Source organism: Mesoplodon bidens, assembly GCF_964165515.1.
Source record: "Mesoplodon bidens genome assembly, chromosome: 7".
NCBI classification, from domain to species: domain Eukaryota; kingdom Metazoa; phylum Chordata; class Mammalia; order Artiodactyla; family Ziphiidae; genus Mesoplodon; species Mesoplodon bidens.
The window spans coordinates 105756646-105783751 of record NC_138164.1 but is presented as its reverse complement, the minus strand read 5'-3'; the positions used below and the strand labels follow the sequence as shown (position 1 = coordinate 105783751).

General features: G+C 40.9%; 1 protein-coding gene and 1 long non-coding RNA gene across 2 annotated transcripts in view; one reads left to right on the top strand and one right to left on the bottom strand.

The window, feature by feature from the left end:
- The window catches only part of LOC308620492, a 99084-nt gene that overhangs the window by 46007 nt on the left and 25971 nt on the right, over positions 1-27106 (bottom strand). The window contains exon 2 of the long non-coding RNA XR_014016323.1: positions 5386-5519. This is a non-coding gene — a long non-coding RNA (uncharacterized lncRNA). The remainder of the gene's footprint in view (positions 1-5385; positions 5520-27106) is intronic.
- On the top strand, positions 1340-14922 carry TCN1 (transcobalamin 1; the record flags this gene model as incomplete). The annotated part of the gene is made up of 9 exons (XM_081240082.1): positions 1340-1451; positions 4214-4393; positions 5416-5556; positions 6925-7080; positions 8358-8545; positions 10924-11110; positions 12420-12606; positions 14573-14691; positions 14861-14922. The coding sequence occupies 9 exons, from the start codon at positions 1340-1342 to the stop codon at positions 14920-14922; spliced, it is 1332 nt and encodes a 443-aa protein (XP_081096208.1).

Sequence of the window (27106 nt, the reverse complement as noted above, 5' to 3'; positions counted from 1 at the left end):
CATTTCCCTCATGACAGTGATTTGAGCACCTTTTCATGTACTTACTGGCCATTTGTGTATCTTCTTTGAAAAATATCTGTTCAGGTCCTTTGCCTATATTCCAGGGGGATTATTTGGGTTTTTCGCTATTGATCTGTAGGAGTTCCTTATATATTTTAGATGTTAATACCTTATTAGGTATATGGTATCTAATAAATATTTTTTCCCCATCCCCTAGGCTGCCTCTTTATTTTGCTGATGGCTTCCTTTGCTATGCAGAAGCTTTTCAGTTTGATATAGTCCCGTTTGTTATTTTTGCTTTTGCTGTTTATGCTCTCAGTTTCATATCCAAAAAAAATCATTGCCAAGACAAATGTCAAGGAGCTTCTTCCCTATGTTTTTTGTACATGTCTGTTAGGTCTACTTATTAGTTTCATTTGGTGGTGTCACGTTTGCCTGCTTCTTTGTGAACACAAGTCTGTTTCCTTTGGTTTGCTTTCTCAATACAGTCCTCCTTGATGGCTCCACTGGCGTTGTACAACCTCCTACCTGGAACCCATAGTTTCTACATAGGAACTTTTGTCCATGGATGGCTGCTAAGATTACTATTGCTGTGGGGTTATATATGAGAGACCTCCCATTCCACCATCTTGCTGACCCAGAGCAAACATTGTAAAGCCAAACAGAGTATTCTCTAATAGTTTTTGGAAGAACTATGATAGACAATATTTCCTACATGTTGCATGTAGCATCCTTCCTGGCACACCCAAAATCCACATTTGATGTATATCTCTATGGTTTTCCTCCTGGGCTAGAAAACTCTCAGGGCATCTATCTTAGGAAAAAATCATAGGTCAAAAACCACTATGCTTAAAATAAAAAAAAATAATAAATTAAAAAAAAACACTATGCCAAAGACCTTCCCATGTGCCAGGCTCCCCCATCCTGCCTGTTCCAACTTCAGGCTTCCAACTTCTACTTCCATTTTTATATGTTGTAAGCCCTTGCCCCCATCAAATCTAATCTCTCAGGAGACATAAATAAAATACAACCAAAGGGGAATGGGAAAGAGAGAACATTACTGAAAACAGTCATTCACATAATTTATTCTCATTGGGCTGAAGGCAAGTAGGGAATATGAATCCTAAAGTTTTGGGATAGGAAACAAAGAAAAATTATTTCCTCATTCTCCCTGACTATACCTTTCAAGTCTTCTTCCTGGTTTATTACGTTATTTGGACAAACACACTTGACCACACCTCCTGACATTACTCAATATTTGCTTGAGTGAAAGAGACTGAGGCAAACTGAAGGAGCAGCTCTCACTACCTTCTGTCCATCACCCAGTAAATAGCCAGCCATGTCCTCACCATTCCTGTACACTGTTGGAGAGATGAGACCATCACACCAGCTGCACCTACTGGGGTTGCTATTGTTTTCTCTTATTCCAAGTCAACTATGCCAGATCTGTGGTGAGTATGGTTTGACCTAAAATTGCTCTAGCATGATAGTCTGAAGGCTATTGACAGGGAGCTTTGTGTAGAGTTACCTGAGAAAAGACCCTATTCCAATTCTGTATGCTGTTGGGCTCTATGAGTAATGTAAAGGGTGGCAGGAGATGGTGAGGAAAGTTCCACAATGTACGTTGTTTTAAGAGGGATCATAGATTCAACATTAACCTGACTAAGTCTTCTTCCTATGCTAAGATCCTTTCTACCACAACGGGCCTGCCCAGTAACTGTCTATTCTTGTTCATTTTCAGTGATAGAAAATTCATGACTCAGAAATTATTCAAGATCATGGAAAAGTATCTTTTGATTCTGAGATGCAATCTATTTTTCTGAAGTTCAACCTATGGGTTTTAGGTTAACTCCTTGTTTAACTATGAAGAAAAAAATAATGTTAATAATCTCTTTCAAATAACGAAGGCTGCTCTCTTTTCATTATTGAGTTCAGATATTCCAAGCTACACATCTTCTTCTTTTCAACTCTTCCCCACAGGACGTGGGTAGAAACCCATCATCTCTCCTCTGGGTGTAGGCTCCAGGGAGTATGTGATTCTATTTCAAAAATACTAACTAAGAGAAAGAAAAACTGGGTTCAGGTATAGTCTGACCCCTTAATAGCCAAATGATCCAATGTTTCTGAATTTTTTTAGCTTCATCCATAAATGGAGGATAATCAGGGAAGGGTGTTGAAGCAGGTGATTTCTTAAAGTCCGGTATAGCTCACAGGTGCATGATTTCTCTATTATAAGTCTTTACCCTGGAACTGAGCTTCAAACCAGTCCAAAGATGGTGCCACAATGTGGTGTCAGCTGCGGCTACATCTTCCTGGTCTCTACAGCCCACAAGAAGCGATCCATCCCACAGCAGAAACACTAAAGTTCCGAATCTGCCACCTCTAATTGTTCTTCCTGGCCTGTCATTTCTTCTGTTGTATCCTAAGAACAGGGGGTCTCCATGGAGGCTTTGGAGTTTCATCCATTGTACACAATAATTAACTTTGTTTTTAGTGGTTAAGGAAGCTGATTTGAGCTGTTGACCAGGAGCTAAAAAGTCTATTTCAGTGCCAGAAAATCTGCTGAACTGGATGCTTCCACGAAATCTCAGAGGTGACTCACAATTGTCCAGTTGTGCCTGTAACAAACCATGACCCTTCTACAATCACTTCCTGACTCTCTCTTTTAAAGTGAAGAAAGGTGGACAAGGAAAATAACATTTCCTGGACTCTCTAAGTATAGTGATCCTTAGAAACTCGAGTTGAGCTAGAGGTAATAATATGTACAGTATTTTATAGTTTACTTAGAGGGTTTTTTTTGTCCAGTATCCATGGAGTAGGTGTTAATATCCACCATTTCAACTGAAGTCAAGCAAGTTACATAACTTGGGACTTCCCTGGTGGTGCAGTGGTTGAGAATCCTCCTGCCAATGAAGGGGGCACAGGTTCGAGCCCTGGTCTGGGAAGACCCCACATGCCACGGAGCAACTAAGCCCGTGCACAACTACTGAAGCCTGCGCGCCTAGAGCCCATGCTCCACAACAAGAGAAGCCACCGCAGTGAGAAGCCAGCGCACCACAACAAAGAGTAGCCCCCACTCGCTGCAACTAGAGAAAGCCCGTGTGCAGAAACGAAGACCCAATGCAACCAAAAAAAAAAAAAAAGTTATGTAACTTACCCCCAGTTATAAGTTAAGGAGCAAATAATCCAGCCAAGGTCTGCCTGAACTCAGGGTTCATATTCTTCTCACTATTCCACAAACCCATGAGATAATCTGGAGATGGGTAGGATTTTCTTTTCTTTCTTTCTTTTTTTTTGCGGTACGCGGGCCTCTCACTGCTGTGGCCTCTCCCGTTGCGGAGCACAGGCTCCAGACGCGCAGGCTCAGCGGCCACGGCTCACGGGCCAAGCCGCTCCGTGGCATGTGGGATCTTCCTGGACCGGGGCACAAACCTGTGTTCCCCGCATCGGCAGGCGGACTCTCAACCACTGCGCCACCAGGGAAGCCCGCGTAGGATTTTCTTAAGATTATGGTCATAGAATATTTAGAAATGTTTTCAGTGATAGTTAACTCTTCTTATTCTCCAGTTCCTGGGGGTCTGGATTCTCCTTTTATTTCCACAATGTAATGGGACTCCCTCCATCCTTGCCCCTGGGATTTGGACACGTCGAGGCTAAAACCAGAAGGTTTAAAGGGTCCATAACGCTGAATAATGATCTTGATGCCTGGCCAGTTGGGCAATCAGACAATGCAGCTTTAGGCTCAATCACCAATGACACGTAGAATTTTTGCCTTCTTTCTCTTCTCTCTTCTTCCCTTCAGCATTAACCCAAGTGAATTAGAAGAAGATGGAGAAGGAAATAACTGAATCTAGAAAGTAGATTGGGCTAGGCTCCAATTACCAAGGTCTCTTTAAGGATACCCTCCCTAGGCCTCAAATTAGGTAACGGTACTAGATCTACCAGGCAGGACTTATATTCTGCCAGGACACAATGGTAAGGCTGAATAGTTGTTAAAATAGTTAACACTTCCATGCTGGTTGGCAAAAAAGTAATACCTGGCAGAGCGGGGCTCCAGACCCACCTTTGTATTGTTACAGCAACACTGCCAGCAACTACTGGAAGGGTCTATGTCTGTGCCATATCTGTTACTAAATCTTTGAATATCATCCCTGTTCCTAGCCCTAATATTTCATGAGTGTGTGTTTCTTATTTCCTCCCTCCCTTGCCACAGAGGTAAGCAGAGAAAACTGCTCCTATCTAAATCCTCTAGTAAACACAATGGTAAATTCAAACTATGCCAAAGGAATCCAAAGTGCCAACATCCTGCTGACCCTCAGACTTGTTCAGATTCAGAACCAAAGGCTAGAACAACAGCTGACTCAACAAATTCAAGAAGATATGAAAAGGAGAGGTGAGTGCCTATATTCCCCGGAAGAGTTAGGAAAAGACTTACCTATCTATAAGGATGATCTCCAGTGAGTTCTAAAAATTGTGTGTCCAAAACATCCCTGATACATCAGTCTTAGCTGTAGAAAACTTGAGGTGAACAGAGGTAGATATAAAATGTCGTACACATGAAACTTATTTAATGTTATAAACCAATATTACCTAAATTTAAAAAAAATCTAACACAAGTATGTAGTGGGGTGTTTTTTTGATAAAGTTCACATGAAATTCAAAAAAAAATTGAGATGACACAAAGGTACCTCAAAACATCAATCCCCTGCCACTTACTCTAGAGCTAGGCCTTCCTTCTTTGAGCCCTAAAAATCATATTCCTTCAAGAAGTTACAAGGAAAAGCAAAAGAAATTATAGACTCTCATCCATTAAGACTGCTATATGATATAGTTGAGTTCATGACCAGAGAGGGTGTGGACCACAACCAAGAAAGCTGACAGTAGAGAGGCAACCATAGAGCAACAGAGATGTGGACTGGGTTTGAGACCAGATTCCACTTTGAGCCTCTCTTTTCAATATCGAGCTTTAGCTTTCTAATGAGTATAAGGGGGAAATATACCACCCCTACCTACCTAACAATATTATTGTGAGAATTAGGAGCAGCCTGAGAGTTTGGACACTCTGTAAGGCAGAACATACAAGTCAATTATTCCTATCCAGGAAAGATGGCACCCACAAGGAGAGAAAATCCCAAGGCTTTATTATTTATCTATTTTTATTCTTTGTTCATTTTTATAAGGATTACATGATTCCAAAAAGAACCCATAATTTCATGGGAAAGATTAAGAGCTCACTTGCATTTATACAGTACTGCTAGAAAAGGCTGTTTTGGGGATAAAGAAGAGAACAATAAAATATTAGTAAAGAGTAGAACAGGAGAAAGGAGTGACAAGCAATATAAGTCTCAAGGAAGACAGGAGGCCAAAAAAATTATAAGCATGTACCTTGTTTAACTTGAATACTTTTCTTTTCAGAGTCAGAGATAACCTCAGGAGAGCTTGCCTTGGTTATCTTGGCTTTGGGAGCGTGTAATAACTCTGGTGAAGTGTTTATACGTGATGCTCGTCTGGTTAGCAAACTAGGAGAGAAATTCAAAGCAGAAATTGAGAATATGGGTGAGAATCAAATGTTCAGAGACCCTGGACATCCTTGTCTTCTCCTCCACTGATTCAGAACTGTATGAAGTTTCCCCCTACTTTTTCCATCTCCTCTTCACTTCATTCATCCCACTATACCTTTGAAGATCACTTTCCCTTCTTCCTTCTTTCAACATGCATCTTGAGTTTTCTTTTCCAATATGTTCAACTGAGCATTGACCTTACGTAGGATGATGAATGCACACACCAACACACAAACATACAGGTCACAGTTCTCTAGTCCTCCAGAAGCTTGGCATTTAGACAAATTACACCAGAAATAGCTGAGCAATACGAGACACTGTGTCACAAGTATCAAAGCATATACATATGATTTTATAATACTACAAGAGTTAAAGATGGCAAAAAGTAGTTTATCACTGGGAAAAATAGGTTGACCATCACGGCTGCTAGTGAGGTATATTTGTGCATTCTAGTCCTAACTATGTAACCACCTGAACATCAGGATAGTATTTTTTTTAAATTTTTATTGGAGTATAGTTGATTTACAATGTTGGGTTCATTTCAGGTGTACAGCAAAGTGAATCAGTTATACATATACATATATCCACTCTTTTTTAGATTTTTTCCCACATAGGTCATTACAGAGAATTGCCCTGTGCTATACAGTAGGTTCTTATTAGTTATCTATTTTATATATAGTGCTATGTATATGTCAGTCCCAATCTCCCAATTTATCCCTCCCCCCCTTATTCCTTGGTAGCCATAAGTTTGTTTTCTACATCTGTGACTCTACTTCTGTTTTGTAAATAAGTTCATTTGTACCTTTTTTTTAGATTCCACATATAAGCGATATCATATGACAGTTGTCTTTCTGTGTCTGACTTACTTCACTCAGTATGACAATCTCTAGGTTCATCCATGTTGCTGCAAATGGCATTATTTTGTTCTTTTTTATGGCTGAGTAATATTCCATTGTATATATGTACCACATCTTTATCCATTCCTCCACTGATGGACATTTATGTTGCTTCCATGTCCTGGCTATTGTAAATAGTGCTGCAATGAACATTGGGGTGCATGTATCTTTTCAAATTATGTTTTTTTTCTGGGTATATGCCTAGAAGTGGGATTGCCAGGAGTACTTTTTATACCTTTAGTGCTGAATCTCCTCAATTATAAAATGAAATGAGTTGAGTTGAATTTGGTGGCCCTTAAGAACCTTTAAATTTCTCAAGTTTGCCAATTCTATGAGCAATATCTCCCCTCTCTTATTCACCTCTCTTTAAATGTAAAGAAATGGAGATAAAGTAAGTAGAAATAAGTTTAAAATGTACTATTCCAGTACCACTTCCGTGAATAAGGCATTTCTTTTCTCTCTGCCAGAAACACACAGAGACAATCCGCTGACTAACTATTACCAGCTCAGCCTGGCCCTCTTGGCCTTGTGTCTGTTCAATGGGAACTACTCAATCACCAACGTTATTCCTTACTTCACTCCTGAAAATAAAAACTATTATTTTGGTGGCCAGTTCTCAGTAGGTGAGTCATTTAAACCCAATTCCCTTGGTTTCAAGGACATAGGCACCAATAGGCCTTGCCCTTTGAATTTTTCTACCAGTAAGTACTTGAATCTTTTCTATCCTCTTTACCCTAGTCTCCTCAGAAGAGAATTTTTGTTTAGAAGAATGGATACTGAGTAGTATTTAAGCCTCTTTATAGATGTGCAGTATAGTAGAAAGACGTGGTTCCTACTCACACTTTCCTTTGAGTAACCAACGGATGTTAACTCTTGACTTTGATTTTCCCATCTTTAAAATGAGGATAGATCATGAGACTCTTCAGATAAGACATCTTAGGAAGTATAAATATTAGAGAAAGGGAATGCAGTGGAATTCATTTATCTCAACCCTGCATCTTTCTCTAATCTACTGGGACCATTTGGATGTGCGGGATTACTTGAATAATACAACCTCTCCAGTGGTCAGGCCCAATATTTTGATCAATAAAGTGTGTATCCACCATGGAGAAGGACCAGAAATTTCCCACGGGATCAGCTTACACATCCAAAAAGAAGTCCCCTTTAGACAAGTGGTGTTGTTGCTCAGTCCCTAGGGGCCCAGAATCCACAAGCTCATTTTTCTCCAAGAAGTTCAAAGAAAACCACCATTCAGTGTCTCAGGATAGTAAGGAGAAAGTGAGCTTCTTACACTCCTTCTTCTATGAGAGAGGGAAGGCACCATGCCTAAAGAACATGGAGGAAACCAAGTAACGAGCCAGAAAAAAAATACCTTATCCTCCATTCTTCTAATCTCTTGCCTCCTCCTCCCCATTAAGTAGGTTTACTGAATAAACTGCTCTCAAGCGCTATTTCTTAATCAGTCTAATGGAAACCTTGGAACTTTACAAAGACATATTTGTTTGGAGTATTATCCTGGGTTTTCTCAATTTCTTTGCCAATATGGCAAAGATGAGAAAAAAGATGAGAACAACCAGTATGTAAAAGCAGACCATTCATGTGTTTGCACCTACAAATCCATGTGTTTCTATGACCAAGATGTGAGCTTCTGAGTACAAGGTACATGGCTATTCAACATAAGGAAGGAATCTTGCAATATTTGAGAGGTTAGTGCCAGAGGGATGACTGCTGTACCTTGAAATTCTTCTCTCCCATCATTCACGAGCATGACCAACCATCCCAGTTTGTCCAGATTTGTCCTGTTGTTAGTACTGAAAGTCCCACATACCAGGAAACTACTCAGTCCAGGGTGCACCAGGATGGTTAGTCACCCTATCACCAGTGTTTTGCTTCCTGACAGATACTGGAGCAATGGCTGTTCTTGCTCTAACCTGTGTGAAGAGGAGTATAGAAAAGGAGAAGATTGAAGCAGATATAAAGGATTTAAACAAAACCAATGTTTATATAACATCACTGGTAAATAAGATTCTGTCTGCAAAAAATGATGGTCTCTTTGGAAACATATTCAGCACAGGAGAAGCTATGCAGGTAAGTCAGAGCGTAAACCAGGAGACAGAGAATGGATTCATGGAGGAAAGCAACATCCTCATCCTCCCTTACTGGCCTCCTAAAGACTTATTATTCATTCTGTTTCCTATACTGACTTTGATTCTACTCCTGTGATTCCCCTCCCCTGCCTGAAATGTATTCTCCTCACCTTTACCTTTCCATATTTGATGCTTCTATGAAGCTCTTCCTGACTACATTTAAGAAATTCTAAAGCCTGCTACAATCTATCTTCTTGTTTCATCACATGCAGTTTCACACTTCACCATATACCATTGTTTGGCGTTTCACCTTACCTCCCAAATTAGGTTACTGGTATGGAAATAATAAGTGGTAGTGGCAGCTGGTATTTATTGACACTAAGTCATTAATGCACAACCACCCAGTGAAGAAAGAATTATTACCTCTATTTCCTAGGAAGTAATAACAATGAGTGTGAATCATGGAGTACCGGTAACTTGCCTAATAGTACAAAGCCAAAGAGCGATGCAGATCGGGATAGGACTGAAACAATTGGTTTCAAAACTCATACTCAATGCCAACACTATCCTGTATATGTTCCTTGAAGACTGAGAATTTATTCCTGCATTTACTCACTGATCTACTCAACTCTAAGAGGTAGATACAAGAGGAGATGAAGAAAGGTTTATAGAAAAAAAAAAAAAGATTTCACCGAGTCTTTGGTATGAATTTGGGTCTGCTAGGCTGACTCAGGGTGAGAGGACTTTCAAAGGGAGAGAAGAAGCAAGGACAAAGGACAAAGGCACAAAAGAACATTCCATATTTTAGGAAGATCAAAATGTTCAGCACAAGGTGCTTGGGAAAAATTACAAGATGAGGCTGATGATGTAAGCAAGGGTCCAATCATAAAGAGTGTTTATATTGTTGTTACTGTTCACACTTGATAAGTTTGAAATTAATATAAAACCGTGGTTTCCCATTCTGGCTGCACATCTGAATCACCTGGAGGAGCTTTTATAAAATACTAATGTTTACACTCCACACCAACCAGTTAATACAGAAATTTAGGGGTGGAACATGGGCCTTGGTCTTGTTTAAAAACCCTACAGGTGGTATTCATTCACAGCAGGACCAAGAGCTGCTTACCTACCAGACAGTTTATAAGAGAAGATATAATAGGATGAGGTTTTTTTTTTTTTAATATCCCACAAATGCTGGTTGACTACTTGGTTATCTTTAAGAGTCTTCAAGAAAAAATGAAAAGGAGAATGGTCCTTCCTTGAGAAACCACAGAGCAACATCTTCACGTTTAGTCCATTTTAGTCCTTGTCTTACTCGCTCTAATACCCTCTTAATTTTTCCTACCCTGTAATGCTGCTCCTTCAGTCCAGTTTATATCTGCTGCCTGGATAGTTTCTGTTCAAGAACCTGTTAGACGTCCCACTGTCAAGCAAATGATGGCAGACACCGCACCGTGAAATTCAAGAGTCTACCAATCTGGTCCCAACCTCCTTCTCCGGGCTGTCCTTCCACAATTGCCCTGAGTGTTCCCTCGACACCAGTTCTCCTAAGCCAGGAGGAATCCTCTGGGGATTTTACTAAAACGCAGATACTCTCATCATGGCCAGGCCAGGCTCTGGCCACTCCTACTTTATCCCCTTTGGTCAGGTTGTTGCCTCCTCATGTCACCTACTGAAATGTCATCATACCACCAAGCCTATTCAAGTACTGCCTTCTCCACCAAGCCTTTCTTCAGTCTCGCTAAATGTTTATGAGCTCTTCCTCTTTGGAAAGGCCATGCTGCTAGATGCTTCTCTTAGGGCATTCATCGTAGGGACTCCTTTACAAGAATCTGTTCACACTATTTATGGATTGCCTCCTATATGACAAGTACTGTTTCAGCATCAGTGATACAAGAGTAAATACGGGGCTTCCCTGGTGGCACAGTGGTTGAGAGTCCACCTGCCGATGCAGGGGACACGGGTTTGTGCCCCGGTCCAGGAAGATCCCACATGCTGCGGAGCGGCTGGGCCTGTGAGCCATGGCCGCTGAGCCTGTGCGTCCGGAGCCTGTGCTCCACAACGGGAGAGGCCACAACAGTGAGAGGCCCGTGTACTGCCAAAAAAAAAAAAAAAAGAGTAAATACGGTAGAGAAAGTCTGTTCTCATTGACGCTATGAGAGTTTGTGTGATTTAACAATTCCCACCTCCCCACCCAAACTAGCTTATAAGCTTCTTGATGGTGGGAAAGGTATTTTAGTGGTCTAAGGTGGTTCCTATGTAGTCAATGTCCAATAAAGATTTACTAAATTAGTTAGATGCAGGCTTTCCCGTTATGTGAAGTTTCTCTCATTTATTCTCATTTTCTCTCTCTCTCTCTCTCTCTCTCTCTCACGTTAGGCTCTGTTTGTCTCATCAAACTATTACAAAAATAAAGGGAATTGCCAAGAAACTCTGCACACAGTACTTCACAACATTTTTCAGGGAGCATTCCATCTGCCAATTGCTGCAGCCCAGATCTTACCTGCCCTGATGGGAAAGACCTACTTGGATGTCAACAAAAACTGTTCTTGTGCCTGCAGTCCAGGTATAGCACTAATGAGCAAACTGTTTTGCCTTTCAGCATAACACCCAAAGTGTGTGAGACTTAGGTTTCCTTAGGGACCAAAAGTGACCAGTTAAACCTCTAAAGCATAACAGTTCCCAGATAGAACTCAGAACTCAGTCCTCCATATGTGATCATAACCACCTGAGGATTTGTCCTTAACAGAGTAGTAGATACTGTTCTTGGTTCAAACACTGATGAACAAGGTAGAGTTTATTAAAGGACGTCTATCTCCAAAGGGATGTTTTCTGACTGCTGGATAGAGATTTTCTGAGCATCATTCCTGTCCTAAAAAGTATGGTGTCTCTGACTTTTCATTATGCTCAATGAGTGGTCCCTCAGAGACATAAGACATTAATGTGGAAAGAATATGGCAGTATTATAAGAAAATTGCAGCATGAATCATTAATCAGACAACTGATTTTGCAACAACGTACAAAGAAAGAAGATTTTTCCTTCTATCTATCTTGTTCATTTCTGGTTCAGGCACATGTAGGTTTAGGGATCTCAGACAAAATGTTTAACTTCTAAGCCTCAGTTTTCTACTATAAGAAATGCAAATGATAATAGTATGTAACATAGGTATTTGTAAGGACTGAAGGAGAAAATCCATGTAAAATGATTAGTACAGTGCCTGGCACATAATGTTTTCAATAAATGTTAAGAAATAAAAAGGCCAGGGATTGGGAAAAAATAGGGGAAGGGCACTAAGAAATATAAATTTCCTGTTGTACAATAAATAATTCATGGGAATATAAAGTACAGCATAGAGAATATAGTCAATAATATTGTAATAACTTTGTATGGTGACAGATGGTTACTAGACTTTCCATGGTGATCAATTCGTAATGAATATAAATGTCGAATCATTGTTTTACACCTGAAACTAACATAATATTGTATGTCAACTATACTTCAATAAAAAAATTAAAAGGCAAAAAAAAAAAAAAGGGGTGGGGTGGGGAGCATTATTGTATGCTGCACCAAAGCAAAAAAAAAAAAAAAATCAGGAGCCTCTGTGGGAAATGGTAGATGGGGCAATTGAATTGCTGAAACAGCTGGAAATTGATGCAGGCACAAGCCTGCACAAGCTAGTGAGTATGTGGTTTTAATTTGTGCTTTAGTCATATGAGAGATCTGCCCCTCGATTGCTGACCCTTGCTCCTTGTACAAACCTTCCTCTGCATAAAGGGAAAGAATCGTTGCATAGGGGTTGGAGAGGTGTGCAGACTCTAACATCATTTTTATTATTCCTTATAATAATTCTTTTCTGCCTTTCTGTCTCTGCCAGATAAATTCAACATCTCCACTGATGAGCCTGTATCTGTGACACCTACTCTCTCACCCTCGAATATTTCAGTCAATTACTCTGTGCAAATCAATGAAATTTTCAATTCTACCGAAGTCACCGTGAGAAAGGGTTCTGTCTTCCTCGATGTGATGAAGGCAGCTCAGAAACAAAATGAGGCTGCATTTCGGTATGTCTGTACATAACCTAAGGTTAAGGAATTTAATGTGATTATGACTCAGCAAGAATACATCTGCACCTGAATACAATGTACATTTAAAACACCTCTCAGTCAGTACTTTTGCTGTTCACCAACATCGCACAGCCGGGGTTAAAAAAAGGGAGGTGAAATTTTTCCTCTTCTAGCATGTAGTAAGTATTAAATTATTGTTCACTGAATAGACAAATAAGTACCAGGGATCCCTCTTCTGTCAGTAAAACTCCTTCAATAAATAGAACCTCTTAAGTCAGACATTTCGTGTCTGGAACAGTGGTTCTTAACTGTTTTTGAATCACTGACCCCTTTGAAAGTCAGACGAGTGGGATTCTCATCCCAGAAAAAGGAATATACACACAAAATGTGTCATTTTAGAAAATTTTTATTTTATATTGGAGTATAGTTGATTAACAATGATGTGTTAGTTACAGGTGTACAGCAAAGTGATTCAGTTATACCCATAAAAGTGTCCATTCTTTTAAATTGTTTTCCCATTTAGGTTATTACAGAATATTGAGCTGAGTTCCCTGTGCTATACAGTAGGTCTTTGTTGGTTATCTATTTTAAATATAGTAGTGTGTACATGTCAATCCCAAACTCCCAATCTATCTCCCACCCCCACTACCCTTTACCCTTTACCCCTGGTAACCGTAAGTTCATTCTCTAAGTCTGTGAGTGCAAAACTTGTCATTTATGTTTTTTTACATGTGCGTTTTTTTTAATTAATTAATTGTTTTTTTTGGCTGCGTTGGGTCTTCATTGCTGCATACGGGCTTTCTCTAGTTGCGTCAAGTGGGGGCTTCTCTTCGTTGTGGTGCGCTGGCTTCTCATTGCAGTGGTTTCTCTTGTTGCGGAGCATGGGCTTTAGGTGCGCGGGCTTCAGTAGCTGTGGCATGTAGGCTCAGTAGTTGTGTCTCGTGGGCTCTAGAGCACAGGCTCAGTAGTCGTGGCGCATGGGCTCTAGAGCACAGGCTCAGTAGTCGTGGCGCATGGGCTCTAGAGCACAGGCTCAGTAGCTGTGACACACGGGCTTAGTTGCTCCACGGCATGTGGGATCTTCCCAGACCAGGGATCGAACCTGTGTCCTCTGCATTGGCAGGCAGATTCTTAACCACTGCACCAGCAGGGAAGTCCCCAAAACTTGTTATTGAAATCAGAGGTTTTACAAATGCCCAGAAGCTTTTCCATGCCTCCCCCACCTTTCAGGAGGTTCATGGACTCCTAGATTAAGGTTCCCTGACCTAGAGAGTTCAAATATTAAAATTAAGATGTTGACTTTGCCTCTGAAAAATATGGCTTATTTGGCTCCTTAAACCTAACTGACAGTAGCTTATTGTGTTTAATAACATGCTGTAAGATGCAACAGAGAAAATCGTATATATATGAAAATGTATGTCTATGTGTATATATATAACTATAAAGCCTGCTTTCAAGTGTTCCCAGGAAGGTAGAGAAATGTGAGTAAAACATGTGAAAAAGACACTGACTGTGTCACTGTGTAATAAACAGGTATGAATTACTAAATTATCCTTTCCTGCTCCTCTTTCCTAAGTGCGTCTAGGACAACCAATTAACACTTTCTTGTACTGCTTTAGTGTCTTCCTCAGTTACTGTCTTGGGTAGAAGATTCGAAATTGTTGATGGCAAAGTGTCTACTATGGCAGGAAGGAGGGGCAGAAACCAGGGGAATCATTTATCTAATGTTGCATGGATTGTAGAGGGCCTGCATCAGAATGACCTGGAATGTTGATAAAATGTGCAGATTCCTGGTCCCAGCCCAGACCGACAGAATCAAGGTATCTGGGGATAGGGCCAGGAGATCTGTGTATTTTGAAGCATCTTCAAGTGATTCTTAGGTATGTTAAAGTTTGAGAAACGCCCATGGAGAGTTGCCTTCGACCATTCTAAGTTCCTGTAACCCACTCACTGTCCCCCACAGTTTCAAAATGGAGGACAGCCTATGGGGGCCCTACATCACCTCTGTTCAGGGCATAAGTGCCAGCAATAGTGACAGAACCTACTGGCAACTTCTGAGCAATGGCCAACCACTGAGCCAAGGTAAGGGAGAGTACGACAAACAACGCTACAGAGTGAGATGCCCAAAGCACTGAGGTGTGAGGGTGTAAGCTTTGGCGGGGAACGTGCCAAGGAGTTGGGAGAGCCATACCCATTATCTGATGATTTGGTGGTCAAATCATTTGACCCACTTCTTCTTCTTCCTTTTCAGGAGCTGGGAGTTATGTTGTCAAGAATGGAGAATATTTGGAGGTTCGTTGGAGCACGTACTAATAAACCCAAACCATCCTCAGCTGGGTCTAACCCTTTTGTAGTGAGATTCCATGTGGAAATTGATCTTACACCTTCCTTTTCACCTATCTCGATCCCAATAGCATAGTCAATAACCTCTAATTCTCTCTTTGCATGTTCAATAAAAGATCAACAACTATACAAAAAGAGCATGTTCTAATAATTTCATAGCAAAAGAGAATTACTATTAGAGAGAAGACTACCTCAGGAGGAAACAAAGTGAAAGAGATTAGACCCACTTGTCTGATAAACTGAGTTCTACTCAAGGTTCCCCTGCTAACTATGTGGTTGACCTTGGGCAACTGGGGAAAATGGAGATAAAGTTCTAGGTCTAATGGTGCAGCAGCAACCAATGAGATCAAGGAGAAAGTTCATAGGGAGACTGAGCTCTCTGAGACCCAGATGCAAGGGAGGAACTGAGTGGACATATTGGCCTCATACAGGCAGTGGGTAGAGAGAAAAATATTGCCCTGGAGAAAGGGTGAAATGTGAGGTTTACACATAAAAGTCAGTCCACAAAGTTTGAGGAACACTTTCATCCCCTCCTCCAGCTGCCTCCCCGGGGTCCCGCTTGTTCTCCCACATTTATTTTCCTTTCGTTTCACCATAAAAATCATCCTTATAGTCATATCGTCAAAATACACATGTAAAAACAAATGACTCCAATGTTCACTTCAGCAGGATTCACTTAAAAAAAAAAGTTGAATCATGTCTTAGCATGAGCTGGGTTACACCTTTTACTGAGTACCTGAGCTATGGGCACATTCAGTCAGGAACCAGAAGTGCCTTTAAGAAGCCGGAGGACAAAAGGTGCTTCAGATAAGGCATAAAGTAACCCATTTAAAATAACCTCCAAAAGGAAGAGCCCTTTAGGTAGAATTAGTTAACTTATTTCAAAAATGCCTTCCTCATTGCTCCTTGTGTTTTCATGATACTCTTCTCTTCTCCCCCTCCACCAGCAACCCTGACGCATTCATAGTCAGGGTTTGAACCCTCTTCCTACACACTGCATTCTGGCACTGATCTTCAACTCTCAGGTTCAGCTCTGCCCTGGCCTTCATTAACCGGGTGTGACAGATACCTTCACAACTACACAGCAAGGGATTCCATCCTCTTGGGTCTGTGTCACATCTTGAAAGCTAAGTTAGAGACAGGGGGATCTCCGTGGTACTCTGGGCATGCAGTACCAGCTGTCAGATCTATTTGTAGACTGTACAATCTATGTGAAATTGAATGCTGTCCATCACAGTGTGACCATACAGTTTGTCAGCCAGCCATAACTCTGTTAAGAGTGAAAGTGAACATTATTAATAAATATACTCAGAAAAAAAAAAAACAGATGAAAAACTGGGACTATCCTGGGAAAACCAGAACATACGGTCAATGTTGTCCATAAAGGAAGCTCAAGCAAAAAATAGAAACACAAATATGTCAAAATAACAGAAAATATTGCCCCTGAAATAACCAATGAAACGGAATCTCAATATAACAAAGTTGGACTAGGTCTCTCCAACATCCCTAACTCTCTCTCAATGATTCTAGCTCATTTTCTGTAATATTCAGTCAATACCAGTAAAGCACCCAATCTGTGTTAGACCTATTTTCCCAAATGTGGTACAAGAAATTAATCTCATTGGTATACCAACATGGAGTCAAATAATATGCCATCACAACATTAAAGTCATTTTCTTTTCAATTCTCATTTAATTCTGATTGGATTAAATATCAAACCTCATTTTATGCCACTATGTTTTCCAACACTCCCCTCTAGCACGGCTAACCTCCGTTTCTGATGGAGAAGGATGAGTTTCTCCCAGCCCATGGTCTTTAAGTAGAAGGTAGTAACACTGTTGTCTGATAGAAATGCCTTCAATCTCTGAAACAGACATGAAGGTCAATGGAATAACGTTTCTTTAGCATTCCACTAACATTGGCCAGTGAAACCTAGCTCTGGCCACACCTGCATTCTGAGAAGGTCCTATGGCTTGAGATTATGTCAGAACCTAGACTGAGTCTGAGGGGAGAAACTTACACCTGCAAAGAAGTAATCAACACAAATAAACCTTTCAGATGTCCAGAGAGAATCTCAGTGCTTTGATACCAGAATATTAGGCACAGGAAAAAACAAACAAGGAAATAAATCAATAAGTCCAGTCAAGAGTTAAACAAAGACTATCAAAACGTATGCTTTAAGAAACTATAGAGGAGATTGGTTCAAGATGGCGGAGTAGAAGGACATGCTCTCACTCCCTCTTTCGAGAACACCGGAATCACAACTAACTGCTGAACAATCATCGACAGAAAGACACTGGAACTCACCAAAAAAGATACCCGACATCCAAAGACAAAGGAGAAGCTGCAATGATACGGTAGGAGGGGCGCAATCACAATAAAATCAAATCCTGTAATTGTTGGGTGGGTGACTCACAAACTAGAGAACATTTATACCACAGAAGTCCACCCACTGGAGTGAAGGTTCTGAACCCCACATCAGGCTTCTGAACCTGGGGGTCTGGCAACAGGAGGAGGAATTCCTAGAGAATCAGACTGTGAAATTTAGTGGGATTTGATTGCAGGACTTTGACAGGACTGGGGGAAACAGAGACTCCACTCTTGGAGGACACACACAAAGTAGTGTGTTCATTGGGACCCAGGGGAAGGAGCAGTGACCCCATAGGAGACTGAACCAGACCTACCTGGTAGTGTTGGAGGGTCTTCTGCAGAGGCGGGGGGGGGTAGCTGTGCCTCACCATAAGGACAAGGACACTGGCAGCAGAAGTTCTGGGAAGTACTCCTTGGCGTGAGCCCTCCCAGAGTCCACCATTAGCTCCACCAAAGAGCCCTGCTAGACTCCAGTGTTGGGTCGCCTCAGGCCAAACAACAAACAGGGAGGGAACCCAGCCCCACCCATGAGCAGTCAAGAGGATTAAAGTTTTACTGAGCTGTGTCCACCAGAGCAACAGCCACCTCTGCCCACCAGAAGTCCCTCCCATCAGGAAACTTCCACAACCCTCTTAGATAGTCTCATCCACCAGAGGGCACACAGCAGAAGCAAGAAGAACTACAATCCTGCAGCCTGTGGAACAAAAACCACATTCACAGAAAGATAGACAAGATGAAAAGGCAGAGGGCTATGTACCAGATGAAGGAACAAGATAAAACCCCACAAAAACAACTAATGAAATGGAGATAGGCAACCTTCCAGAAAAATAATTAAGAATAATGATAGTGAAGATGATCCAGGACCTCAGAAAAAGAATGGAGGCAAAGATCGAGAAGATGCAAGAAATGTTTAAAAAGGACCTAGAAGAATTAAAGAACAAACAAACAGAGATGAACAATACAATAACTGAAATGAAAACTATACTAGAAGGAATCAATAGCAGAATAACTGAGGCAGAAGAATGGATAAGTGACCTAGAAGACAGAATGGTGTAATTCACTGCTGCAGAAGAGAATAAAGAAAAAAGAATGAAAAGAAATGAAGACAGCCAAAGAGACATCTGGGACAACATTAAACGCAATGACATTCGCATTATAGGGGTCCCAGAAGGAGAAGAGAGAGAGAAAGGACCCAAGAAAATATTTGAAGAGATTATAGTTGAAAACTTCCCTAACATAGGAAAGGAAAAAGCCACCCAACTCCCGGAAGCACAGAGAGTCCCATATAGGATAAACCCAAGGAGAAACACGCCGAGACACATAGTAATCAAACTGGCAAAAATTAAAGAAAAAGAAAAATTATTGAAAGCAGCAAGGGAAAAATGACAAATAACATACAAGGGGACTCCCATAAGGTTAACAGCTGACTTCTCAGCAGAAACTCTACAAGCCAGAAGGGCATGGCATGATATACTTAAAGTGATGAAAGGGAAGAACCTACAGCCAAGATTACTCTAGCCAGCAAGGATATCATTCAGATTCAATGAAGAAACCAAAAGCTTTACAGACAAGCAAAAGCTAAGAGAATTCAACACCACCAAACCAGCTCTACAACAAATGCTAAAGGAACTTCTCTAAGTGGGAAACACAAGAGAAGAAAAGGACCTACAAAAACAAACCCAAAACAACTAAGAAAATGGTCATAGGAACATACATATCGATAATTACCTTAAACGTGAATGGATTAAATGCTCCAGCCAAAAGACACAAGCTTGCTGAATGGATACAAAAACAAGACCCATATATATGCTGTCTACAAGAGATCCACTTCAGACCTAGGGACACACACAGACTGAAATTAAGGGGATGGAAAAAAGAGATTCCATGCAACTGGAAATCAAAAGAAAGCTGGAGTAGCAATACTCATATCAGATAAAATAGACTTTAAAATAAAGAATGTTACATGAGACAAGGAAGGACACTACATAATGATCAAGGGATTGATCCAAGAAGAAGATATAACAATTATAAATATATATATACCCAACATAGGAGCACCTCAATAGCAACTGCTAACAGCTCTAAAAGAGGAAACTGACAATAACAAAATAATAGTGGGGGACTTTAACATACACCAATGGACATATCATCCAAACAGAAAATTAAAAAGGAAACACAAGCTTTAAATGACACAATAGACCAGATAGATGTAATTGATATTTATAGGACATTCCATCCAAAAACAGCAAATTATACTTTCTTCTCAAGTGCACACGGAACATTCTCTAGGATAGATCATATCTTGGGTCACAAATCAAGCCTCAGTAAATTTAAGAAAATCGAAATCATATCAAGCATCTTTTCTGACCAGAACGCTATGAGATTAGAAATGAATTGCAGGGGAAAAAAAGGTAAAAACACACAAACACATGGAGGCTAAACAATACATTACTAAATAACCATGAGATCACTGAAGAAATCAAAGAGGAAATAAAAAAATACCTAGAGACAAATGACAACGAAAACACGATGATCCAAAACCTATGGGATGCAGCAAAAGCAGTTCTAAGAGGGAAGTTTATAGATATACAAGCCTACCTCAAGAAACAAGAAAAATCTCAAATAAACAATCCAACTTTACACCTACAGGAACTAGAGAAAGAAGAACAAACAAAACTCAAAGTTAGCAGAAGGAAAGAAATCATAAAGATCAGAGCAGAAATAAATGAAATAGAAACAAAACAATAACAAAGATCAATAAAACTAAAAGCTGGTTCTTTGAGAAGATAAACAAAATTGATAAACCATTAGCCAGACTCATCAAGAAAAAGAGGGAGAGGACTCAAATCAATAGAATTAGAAATGAAAAAGAAGTTACAACAGACACCATAGAAATACAAAGCATCCTAAGAGACTACTACAAGCAACTCTATGCCAATAAAATGGACAACCTGGAAGATATGGACAAATTCTTAGAAAGGTATAATCTTCCAAGACTGAACCAGGAAGAAATAGAAAATATGAAGAGACCAATCACAAGTAATGAAATTGAAACTGTGATTAAAAATCTTCCAACAGGGCTTCCCTGGTGGCGCAGTGGTTGAGAGTCCGCCTGCCGATGCAGGGGACACGGGTTCGTGCCCCGGTCCGGGAAGATCCCACATGCCGCGGAGCGGCTGGGCCCGTGAGCCATGGCCGTTGAGCCTGCGCGTCCGGAGCCTGTGCTCCGCAACGGGAGAGGCCACAACAGTGAGAGGCCCACGTACCACAAAAAAAAAAAAAAAAAAAAAAAAAAAAAAATCTTCCAACAAACAAAAGTCCAGGACCAGATGGCTTCACAAGTGAATTCTATCAAACATTTAGAGAAGAGCTAACACCCATCCTTCTCAAACTCTTCTAAAAAATTGCAGAGGAAGGAACACTCCCAAACTCATTGTATGAGGCCACCATCACCCTGATACCAAAACCACATAAAGATACTACAAAAAAAGAAACTTACAGACCAATATCACTTGAATGAATATAGATGCAAAAATCCTCAACAAAATACTAGCAAACAGAACCCAACAACACATTAAAAGGATCATACACCATGATCAAGTGGGATTTATCCCGGGGATGCAAGGATTCTTCAATATACGCAAATCAGTCAATGTGATACACCATATTAACATATTGAAGAAGAAAAACCATATGATCATCTCAGTAGATGCCGAAAAGGCTTTTGACAAAATTCAACACCCATTTATGATAAAAACTCTCCAGAAAGTGGGCATAGAGGGAACCTACCTCAACATAATAAAGGCCATATACAACAAACTCACAGCAGACATCATTCTCAATGGTGAAAAACTGAAAGCATTTCCTCTAAGATCAGGAACAAGACAAGGATGTCCACTCTCACCACTATTATTCAACATACTTTTGGAAGTCCTAGCCACGGCAATCAGAGAAGAAAAAGAAATAAAAGGAATACAAACTGGAAAAGAAGAAGTAAAGCTGTCACTGTTTGCAGATGACATGATACTATACATAAAGAATCCTAAAGATGCCACCCGAAAACTACTAGAGCTAATCAATGAATTTGGTAAAGTAGCAAATACAAAATTAATGCACAGAAATCTCTTGCATTCCTATACACTAATGATGAAAAATCTGAAAAAGAAATTAAGGAAACACTCCCATTTACCATTGCAACAGAAAGAATAAAATACCGAGGAATAAACCTACCTAGGGAGACAAAAGACCTGTATGCAGAAAACGATAAGACACTGATGAAAGAAATTAAAGATAGTACCAACAAATGGAGAGATATACCATGTTCTTGGATTGGAAGAATCAATATTGTGAAAATGACTATACTACCCAAAGCAATCTACAGATTCAATGCAATCCTTATCAAATTACCAATAGCATTTTTTACAGAACTAGAACAGAAAATCTTAAAATTTGTGTGGAGACACACAAGACCCCGAATAGCCAAAGCAGTCTTGAGGGAAAAAAATGGAGCTGGAGGAATCAGACTCCCTGACTTCAGACTACACTACAAAGCTACAGTAATCAAGACAATATGGTACTGGCACAAAAACAGAAATATAGATCAATGGAACAGGATAGAAAGCCCAGAGATAAACTCACGCACCTATGGTCAACTGATCTATGACAAAGGAGGCAAGGGTATACAATGAAGAAAAGACAGTCTCTTCAATAAGTGGTGCTGGGAAAACTGGACAGCTACATGTAAAAGAATGAAATTAGAACACTCCCTAACACCATACACTAAAATAAACTCAAAATGGATTAGAGACCTAAATGTAAGACCGGGCACTATAAAACTCTTAGAGGTAAACATAGGAAGAACACTCTTTGACATAAATCACAGCAAGATATTTTTTGATCTATCTCCTAGAGTAATGGAAATAAAAACAAAAATAAACAAATGGGACCTAGTGAAACTTCAAAGCTTTTGCACAGCAAAGGAAACCATAAACAAGACCAAAAGACAACCCTCAGAATGGGAGAAAATATTTGCCAATGAATCAATGGACAAAGGGTTAATCTCCAAAATATGTCAACAGCTCATGCAGCTCAATAGTAAAAAAACAAAGAACCCAATCCCAAAATGGGCAGAAGACCTAAATAGACATTTCTCCAAAGAAGACATACAGATGGCCAAGAAGCACATGAAAAGCTGCTCAACATCACTAATTATTAGAGAAATGAAAATCAAACCTACAATGAGGTACCACCTCACAGCAGTTAGAATGGGCTTCATCAGATCACCTACAAACAACAAATGCTGGAGAGGGTGTAGAGAAAAGGGAACCCTCTTGCACTGTTGGTGGGAATGTAAATTGATACAGCCACTATGGAGAACAGTATGGAGGTTCCTTAAAAAACTAAAAATAGAATTACCTTATGACCCAGCAATCCCACTACTGGGCCTATACCCAGAGAAAACCATAATTCAAAAAGACACATGCACCCCCAATGTTCATTGCAGCACTGTTTACAATAGCCAGGTCATGGAAGCAACCTAATGCCCATAGACAGACGAATGGATAAAGAAGATGTGGTACATATATACAATGGAATATTACTCAGCCATAAAAAGGAACGAAATTGGGTCATTTGTAGAGACGTGGATGCATCTAGAGACTGTCATACAGAGAGAAATAAGTCAGAAGGAGAAAAACAAATATCGTATATTAACACATATATGTGGAACCTAGAAAATGATACAGCTGAACCAGTTTGTAAAGCAGAAATTGAGATACAGAAGTAGAGAAAACACATATGGACACCAAGGGGGGAAAGCGTCGGGGGTGGGGGGTGGTGGTGGCATGAATTGGGAGATTGGGATTGACATGTATACACTGATGTGCATAAAATGGATGAATAATAAGAACCTACTGTATAAAAAAATAAATTTAATTTAATTTTAAGAAAAGAAAGTATAGCCTCTGTGGTTCCTGTTCTGAAAGTTATTTGCTAATGGAAACAACTGTGTCAACATTAGTCTTGAAGCAACCATGGCTGTAAGGTAATTTACAAGAAAGTGTATGTTCAAAGAGCAGGCACACCAGGTGTGCACGGGTTATCTCAGGACGGTTATGAGCAGGCTCTGGAACCCAAGGTCGGCACCATGCTGGTTCCTAATCCTGTATTAGATTCTTACTGCTGCTCTAACAAATTACCACAAATGTACTGGCTTAAAACAAAGATAGATATATTCTCCTACACTTCTGGAGGTCAGCAGTGTGAACTGGGACTCACTGGGCTAAAATCGAAGTGTTGAAAGGGCTGTGTTCTTCAAGAGGTTCTAGGAGAGAATGCATTTCCTTGTGTGTTCCAGCTTCTGGAGGAATTCTGCGCTCCTAAGCTCATGGCCCCGCCGCCTTCAAGGCCAGCAGTTGTATCATGCTGACCTCTGCTTCCTTCATCACATCTCCTTCTCTGACTCTAAGTCTCCTGCCTCCCTCTTTCACTTATGGACCCCTGTGATTATATTGGGTCCATCGAGATAACCTACAATAGTCTTCCTATTTTAAAGTCAGTTTAATAACGACCTTAATTCCCTTTGTTATCGACCAGGGTTTTTGGCCTCCTTAGTCAGTAGAAATTGATCAGAGGCCAGACAAGAAATTCAGGCAAGGCTTTATTGGGACCCCTGCTACAGCAGGGGGGAGCAAGAACAAGTATCATGTTCCCTTGCTAGCTCACTCCCCGAGCAGGAGCAAGCTGGTTCCTTACGTGGGGGTGAAGGTAGGGATGTGTCCGGGGCTCGGGCCGGGGGGGTGGCTAGGTGGTCTGCCCACCCCTTTGGCGGTATCGTGCACAGGAGGCATGCACAGTACCCTGCTTTTGCTCCCAACCCCCTGCTTTTGCTCCCAGCTCTTCAGAGGTGCCACTTGAGCTTGTTTGGTCTTTTTGTATTTTTTGTCCAGAATTTGCCCCAACTGCACATTCATGAAGTTATTTTTAGACCCTTATAGTTTCTTTGTATTTTGTTGCTCAGGGAGACGTTTGTCCAGGTTCAAGCGTTGCAGCACTGCACAAAGGGTCCCAGGTCCCAGCTCCCAGCCTGTCTCACCTTTACCATGTAACTTAGCATATTCACAGATTCCAGACATTAGGATATGGACGTCTTGGAGGTGGGGGAATTATTCTACTCCTTCATATGGCATACAAGGCTCTCTACCACGCAGACCAAAACTGTTTTTCTGGCTTCATCTCCCACCAAATGCTGTATAGTAGTGATATGTCGCTGTATAACAAGTCACCCTAAAGCTTAATGGCTTAAAACAACAACACTTATTATCTCACCGTTTCTTTTTTTTTTTTCACCTTTATTTATTTATTTTTTATACTTTTAATTTATTTTATTTTTGGCTGTGTTGAGTCTTCGTCTCTGTGCGAGGGCTCTCTCTAGTTGCAGCAAGCGGGGGCCACTCCCCATTGCGGCGCGCAGGCCTCCCACTATTGTGGCCTCTCCTGCTGCGGAGCACAGGCTCCAGACATGCAGGCTCAGCAGCTGTGGCTCACGGGCCCAGTCGCTCCGCAGCACGTGGGATCCTCCCAGACCAGGGCCCGAACCCGCGTCCCCCGCACCGGCAGGCAGACTCCCAACCACTGCGCCACCAGGGAAGCCCTATCTCACCGTTTCTATGGGTGAGGAATCCAGGGACAGGTTACCTGGGTCCTCTAGCTCATGGTCTTTCATGAGGCTGCAATCAAGATATAGGCTGGGGCTGCTTACATCTCAAAGCTCAACTGAGGAAGGATCTGCTTTCAAGCTCATTCTCGTGACCCGTAGCGGGATTCCTTCCTCCCTGGCTGTGGGCTGGAAGCTGCTCTCAGTTCTTGCTGCCCCGGCCCCTCCATAAGGCAGCTTACAGCGCGGCAGCTGCTTCATCAGAGCAAAAAGCAAGAAGAGCCAGAGAGACTGCAAGCAAGATGGAGCCAGTCTACTGCAACCTCATCCCATCACTTTTGCTGTATTATATTTATTAGAGGCAAGGCCAGCCCACACGCTAGAGAAGGGGATTAATTATATAAGAGCATGAATGCCAGGAGGTGGGAACATGGGTCGATGTTAGAAGCTGTCTAGCACACCCCAATACGTATCCTGTGTTCTCACCTATGAAACCACCAAATTAATCCAAGAAAGAAAAAAAAATGCCTTTTTTTCTCACCCATGCTATATATTTGTTCATTAATTCACTCATTCAAAAAGTATTCATTTGATAATGCCACATGCAGCAACATGGATGGACCTAGAGAGATTATCATATGAATATGAAGTAACTTATGATTATCATATGATTAACATATGATTATCATATGAATATGAAGTAACTTTCTAAATGAAGTAAGTCAGACAGAGAAAGACAAATATCCTAAGATACTTACATGTGGAATCTAAAATATGATACAAATGAACTTATTTACAACACAGAAACAGACTCACAGACTTAGAAAACAAACTATGGTTGCCAAAGGGGAAAAGGGGTAGGGGAGGGATAAATTAGGATTTGGGGATTAGCAGATACAAACTACTATATATAAAATAGATAAACAACAAGGTCCTACTGTATAGCACAGGGAACTATATTCAATATCCTGTAGTAAACAAAATGGAAAAGAATATGAAAAAGAATATATAACTGAATCACTCTGCTGTACACCAGAAACTAAAAAATAAAATGAAATAAATAAAATGAAATAAAATTAAAAAATAAATAAAAAATTTAAAAAAGTATTCATTTGATTCCTACTGTGAGCTGAGTAGTGTCTCAAGTACCTGGGACAAAGCAGTGAACAAAATAGATTAAGCTCCTGCCCCTTTGGAGCAGACACGCTAGTGGGGAAGGAGACAGACAGTAAGTGAACTACACATAGAGTATGACAGAGGGTGAGGCGTTAGAGCAGGTAAGGGGCATGGTGGGTGTCAGGGGGGTGAGGCTGTCTCACATGTAATGGTCTGGAAGGCTTCTCTAAAAGCTGACCTTTGAGCAGAGACATGAAAGAAGTGAGGGAGCCGCCATGAGAGGATTTGGAGTAAGGATTTCCGAGGCAGAGAGGACAGCAAGAGCAAAGGTGGCTGATGGGCTCAAGGAACAAGAAGCGCTGCTGGAACAGAGGGAACAAAGGAGAAAGTGGGTGGAGGTGAGGTCCAGAAGGAAACCAGATGCCAGATCTTACAGGGCCTGGAGGTCGTTCAAAGGAATTTGAATTTTTTTTTTTTTTTTTGCTTTTTCATCATATGGTATATTTTTTCCATTTTTATCGGAGTATAGTTGATTTACAATATTGTGTTAGTCTAAGCTGGGAGTCACTGTGAGAATGGCCTCCTAAAAGGAGCTACTTAAAATGCGGTGGTTAGAAAAAAAAAGTAGCCCCCTCCTTCATAATCTCATTATTTCCAGTTCTCTGTGTGAGGGGGAGATATACTTTGCTTTATTATACAGCTACAATTCTAAAAACATTTTTTAATATATACATATTACTTAATATAGTTCATTGAGCTCACGTTTTGCAATTACTTACTTTCAAAGATAATATCTGGGGCTTCCCTGGTGGCTCAGTGGTTGAGGGTCCGCCTGCCGTTGCAGGGGACATGGGTTCGTGCCCTGGTCTGGGAAGATCCCACATGCCGTGGAGCGGCTAGGCCCGTAAGCCATGGCTGCTGAGCCTGCACGTCCGGAGCCTGTGCTCCGCAACGGGAGAGGCCACAACAGTGAGAGGCCCGCGTACCGCAAAAGATAATAATAATAATAATATC